Here is a 6,200-nt window from a genome sequence, read left to right as displayed (position 1 = left end):
AAAACTGCTGTGTTAAATTTTGCTACTCGATATTAATAATAATTTTGTTTATTAAATATGTGTGATGTAGGCTATTAGAAAAGTTAATGAAACAACTTTGTGCCTCCACATTAGGAATACACCATTTACAGGTACATACGCCGCACTGACAGTTGGGGTAAATTATGTGAAAATCTTAATGGCTTACTCAATTAATGACATATGTCACTTAGTACATAAAAATTAGGTCAACAAACGTATAATGACAAAGGTTGGAATGTAACAAGTACAGAGGCACAATCTGCCATGTAAAATATAACATGGTCATAATCTTTAATGTTAATTATATTGTAAATTAATTATTTTCACATATATTGAAATGTGTTCCTGGAAAGTCAGAATAACAGTGCCTCTGATGATTGGTCTCACTAAGTCCATAAATACACATTAACCTACACAAAATTTGCCAAATCATATTGCAGTAAAAAGTACAGTTAGTCATATTTTTTGATTAACAGATTTTCCAGTAAAACTAAAAACAGCATTGGAATCAGTACATTGATGATGTTGCCTTGAATGATGAATCTTAAGTTGGAAAAAGCTTAGTTCAGGTTTTGACATATTTGAACATCTGTCACATAAATGTTACTCACAAAATATACTAAAAATAAGAAATAAGGAAAGAAGAAAAAAACAGTTATTGGCAGAAATGCAATAAGAGCAGATGAGAGATTTCACGTTGCTCTGTTTCAGCTCTTACCACTGAACTCTGCTTCATTTTCAGTATCTTCTAAAGCCAAACTCACACTATCATTGTCACATACACACCTTCTACATGCATCTTCATACAAGCAAAAATCATGTGGAAAACACGCAATCACTTACATATATTAAAGCACATGGCCTTCTGTGAAGTACGACAGACAACTTGTCTATCTGTTGACCAGACGCGGTACTACAAGATGGTGTCGGGTTGCCTGGGAGAGCAGAACGGGCTATAAAAAACAGAAACAGTATTTCAGACCATATCCAACATCGTAGCAGAAGCATAAAATCATTGTTGGACGAGATGTGTTATTGAAGTGGAAAAGGTTAAACAGGTGCAAACTTAGAATTCTGATGCATAATAAAATGGCCTCTTGTTCGTGACTTGTAGTGTGGAGTGTATTGTTGTAGCTTAGTAACAAAGTTGAATTAAAAATCCTAAGGTCTGGGATTCAATCTCCATTCATTTGAAAAATATGCAATTTGCACTGTGGGTCAGACGCCATGTTGAAATGTAGGCCTCCTGTAACTGATTGGAAGAATCAGTCTGAAGGTGAGAGGAAGGCATGGCCATACCATCTCAGATAATGCCTCTGCCGTAAGGACAGCATTACTGTTTAGTAAGGAAACATGCAGTTTTGGAATTCCATTTCCTTCCTTTTTTTCATTTTCTGTGTGCAATTGTAGTTTACTTATGGGGGAGAGGGGGCAGGATCTATCCAAATTATGCAGATTGTAAGGAATTTTTTGAGACAGGCACACCGTTGGCAGTGTTGTCCTGGGTATGACATTAAACTGCCCCCCAACCCAAGGTGTAGTGCGACCCGTGCCGAGGGGTGCATGGCACAGGGGAGCTGTGCTTCAAACGGGGCCTCTGGGGTACCGGGTGCTCCCCCAGAGTATCTAGCCTAGCTCGGGCATGCGGGGCTCTGCCCGGGTGGTCCACACTTTCCTCAGAATCTCGTGGGATCATAGATAAAAATCCTGAAATAAGCTCCAAACGAGCAGATACTGAGAATTCCAGGGGACCTCTCTGTGAGGCGACCCAGGATTCAGAATGGACCAGGTACAAACTTGGCACGAGGGGACCTCGAGGTGAGGTGACCTCGGACCTTGTAGATGATAAAAGTACTGTTGCAGAGGGAGACTGTTCTAAACTCGCAATAGGAGGGACCCCAGTGCCCGTATGTGGCACTGGGGAAACCTATACATTCAAAAACATCTCTGAAAGAGCTGATGTGGGAAAGGGCAACAGTGGTGCAGAGGGAGAATGCTCAAACCTCTCAGATAACTCTGTGCAAGTCTTCCCCATCACAAAGAATGCAGATATGGCTTCAGCAGATAAATCTGTGAATATTTTGGAGAAAAAGCAGCAGAATTGTGTGTTGAAAAAAGTTAAGTTGGGTTGTATAACTAACAGCAATGATTCTGCAACTGAAATGGTGGACAAAAAGGTAACTGGTGTTTCAGGTCGAGAAGTGGAAGGAGAGGGGGAGATTGTTGGCCCAATGAGGTATGCTGTCATGCTCGATGGTTTCCCAGATGTCAAGATGACAGAGGAACAAGCTGACAAGGTGCTGACAGCACTCATGGAGCAGATTAACCCAAGTGACTGGAGGCGACCTATCCAGTTTTCTGCGACACAGTACGAGAATGGGGGCTTGGCATTGACTTGTGTCAACAATGCAACCAAAGCATGGTTGTTCAAGACTGTTTATAAAATTGTTCCATGGCCGGGAGCCAAGCTGCAGGTCGGGCAAGCAGAATTCATATTGAAGGGTACCAAATGCATACTCTGGATGACTAGGACAATGAAGAAGAGAAGTAACCAGCAGATTCTGGACTTGTTTCAGAAGCAAAATAGAGACATCTCCACTGCTGAGTGGAAAGTCCTAAGCAGGGTGGAAGAGGCAGATAAAAGAGAGAGGCTGACTGTTTGGGTTGATGACAAATCTCTTGAGGATTTGCAGGCACACAATTTCAAATTATTCCTTGGTTTGGATCAGGCTGATCTCATGCTGGCATCAGAATGGAAGAAAATGATGAACAGCTGCAGTTCTGCAGAGTGGCATAATTCGCAGCCTGTACTTCACAATCTGGGACGACGACCTCCTGCAAATTATAAACCATGTCAACCGGTGTCTCTAAAGTTTACATCTAAAAATTTTCTGCATCCTTTGCATTTTGGAGGCCCAGAACTGGATGCCAAACTGAAAAAAGTGAAATCTGGTGATATTACTAACACTAATGACTCTGTAACTGAAGGAGTTAGCAAAAATGAAGCTTATGTTTTGGGTCGACAATCGGAAGTAAAGGAGGAAATGTTTGACTGGATGAGGCAGGCTGTTGTGCTTGAGGGTTTTCCAGATGTTAAGATGACAGAGGAGCAGGCAGAGATGGTGGCGACTGCACTCATTGAGTGGATTAATCTATCTGATGAGGGGGAATCTATCCAGTTTTCTGAGGTGCAGTTCGAGTGTGGGGGTTTGGTGTTGACCTGTGTCAATGAAGCGACCAAAAAGTGGCTGAAGGACACTGTTCGTCACATCATTCCATGGTCAGGAGCAAGGCTGGCACTCGGCCAGGCAGAGCTTATGTTGAAGGGTACAAAGTTCATACTGTGGGTATTGAAAGTGATGAAGAGAAGTAATCAGCAGATTTTGGACTTGTTTCAGAAGCAAAATAAAGGCATCTGTACTGCAGAGTGGAAAGTCCTGAGAAGGGTGGCAGAGGGAGACAAAAAGACAGGACTGATTCTTTGGGTTGACAACAAATCAGACATCCCCACCTTTGAATGGAAAGTCCTCGAGAGGGTGGCAGAGGCAGATAAAAGGGAAAGGTTGACACTTTGGGTTGATAACAAATCTTCCAAGGATTTGAAGGCACGTGGTTTCAAATTATACCTCGGTTTGGATCAGGTAAAACTCATGCTGGCATCGGAATGGAAGAAAGTGATGGAGAGTTGCGGTTCGACGAGGCGCACTTACAAACTGCGTTCTCTGGTACCTGGTTTGGGGCCTTCAGATGTGTCCCAGTCTCAGGCAGCTATGTTCTCGGGTCCTAATCGTTGTCTTCAATTTTCCAGATTTGAACATCAGGGTCAGACACATCATCATGAACTTAAATTTGACGGTACAGGCCCTCCTCAGTTCTGTCAGACACAGTTCATGACTTCAGACCGACTCTTGGCACAAGAGGGCATGTTCAGAGAATCTGCTGTAATGCAGAATATCGAGCCTAGATTCCTGGTTTCAGAACAGCCTCATGGGCATAGGTTCGGCATGTCGGAATGGTCACAGTCACGAGAAGCCAGTTACATTGTACCGGACAGAACACAACATACAGAGCCTGGGTACACATTGAATCGATCCCAGGAATACAGGTACTCCACCTTGGATCACCAACAGCTTCATGTCACAGGCTGCAAGGACCAAGATCTTTCGGAGGTTCATGAGATGAGGTTCATGGTTTCAGATCAGATGCACTCCAAAGAAGGTAGATTAATGGAACAAGATCCTCTGTACTCTAGTGAATCTAGATTAAGATTGTCGGGTCCCCAACAGTTCCAAGTATTTGATAATACAATTTCTAGGAACCCACATTCTTGGGAAGACAGATTTTCAGGTCAGATTTTCCACCCCAGCAACTGATGTCATCTTAGACGAGCTGGATGCCTTGTTCCTCAAGACCTTCAGATTGTGGCAAGGGGTAACTGGTAATTATTCCCCAGCCAAAATAGAACTTGATTGGTAGTTTCAGACAGTGACTTCATGTTTGCAACATCTAACATTCCAAATTGTGGGCATGTTTGTTGAATAAATTGAAATAAGTTTAGTGTTAATTTCCTATCCACTGTCAAATACTGAACTTACACGTATATTTTCATGAGCTCCAGATTTTCCCATTGTCTATGTATTGTACGATAATAAACTTTGAGATCGGTTTGGAATTGTTTTGTTTTAACTGACTGCCAGTTGAGGAGTTTTTTTTGAAAAGGCCTGTCCATTTGTTGTACATTGCAAACCTCTTTGAGACGGCTAATAACATGTTTTGTTTTGTAGTCTTCAGAAACATTTGTTTTTGTAACTCAATTTTTTGCTAGTTTTCATATAGTATAAAGAAAGGAGTAAGTTAAGGAAGTATTTCACGTTGTGTATACATCAAGTGACAAGAGTAACTTAATGTCATTTATCAGTATTTAATATTGAGTTCAATGTCCAGAGAATTTTGTAAAGCAAATAGCTTGAATATCCAGACTGTAGTCGCTGTGTGTGTGTGTGTGTGTGTGCGTGTGTTCTTCATATGAGCAGTTGTGTCTTGGAATATATGTACTGTACAATTTTGTATGCAGTATAAAATTATCATTTGTTTCTTAATAAATCACAAAAGTGGAATAAAACAAAAATTGCTTTGTGTTCTTTCTTAAACACGAGTGCTGCTTATGAGGAATTACGAAGCACTGCTGAATTCTTGTAGTACAAGAATATACAGACAAGATGTGGAATGCTTTTGCTTAGCTGGATTGTGTTTTCTCTGTTATATAACAAAACCTTTTTTAACCTAATTGCAGGGTTTAGAAATACTACAGGCACTGGTACAATTAGTAATTAGCAATTGTTTCTTATGCTTTGCATATTGAAACTGTCATACACTCCTAATTTCACTGCAAAACAAAATTGACAGCTACAACAGACTCTTGTAGTGTCACACAATGAAGTACCCCAAAATAATAAATAGAGAGAAATTAGAATAGTACTGTAAGATGGGGAAATATCAGACATGGGTAAATTGCGATGCATACATTAGGGCTGTTGATAAAATATTGATAATTTTTCCAAAAAAATATCAGCTACATTGGCAGCATTCTTCTCACTGATATATTGATATCGAAATGGCAATATTGAGTGCCAGTATATATTTGTTTTCAATGTCTAGTGAATACAGAACATAATTTTACTTTCACTGTGTGAAGGAGTCTTACTACTTTCTGAGTTTTCACCACATTCAGTCTTTCTCTATTTGTAACACAAATAGTGTGCTATTTCTTCACATCAGCATTCTTCAAAAACAGTTGCTGAAACTGATGAACAAAAATCTAAATGACAAGATTGGTCTTTGTGGTGGGTAGAGACGTGGGAGGAAATGCTGATGTAATCAGCGCTCGGCGCTACCCACAGAAACTGCAATGTTTAACTTCACCATGCAATTTTGACACTACAACTGCTAGGTCACTGGCATTTGCAGAAATGAGAAAAAAGGGAAGTCGACATGAAGTGTTCCAGGCAAAACAGATATATGATGAAACAAGACTATGATCCACCAGACACCTTTTATTGTGCAACTTACCTGCAGTTACCATTATTAGCAAAGTGCTTATCACGAAGTACAAACATGCATCTTTTCCTTTCAATTCTCGCTCTGATGAGGTAAGCAGGCTGCTAGCTTGTTGATGTATA

General features: G+C 40.6%; 1 protein-coding gene across 1 annotated transcript; it reads left to right on the top strand.

Annotated features, from left to right (window-relative positions):
- Positions 1-522: 522 nt before the first annotated feature.
- On the top strand, positions 523-5,143 carry LOC124605725. The gene has a single exon (XM_047137599.1). It carries the CDS (start codon positions 2,073-2,075, stop codon positions 4,392-4,394), a length of 2,322 nt encoding a protein of 773 aa, XP_046993555.1. The 5' UTR covers positions 523-2,072; the 3' UTR covers positions 4,395-5,143.
- Positions 5,144-6,200: the final 1,057 nt, after the last annotated feature.

This window comes from Schistocerca americana, chromosome 3, assembly GCF_021461395.2.
Source record: "Schistocerca americana isolate TAMUIC-IGC-003095 chromosome 3, iqSchAmer2.1, whole genome shotgun sequence".
NCBI classification, from domain to species: Eukaryota; Metazoa; Arthropoda; class Insecta; order Orthoptera; family Acrididae; genus Schistocerca; species Schistocerca americana.
This window is presented reverse-complemented; position numbering and strand designations above follow the sequence as displayed.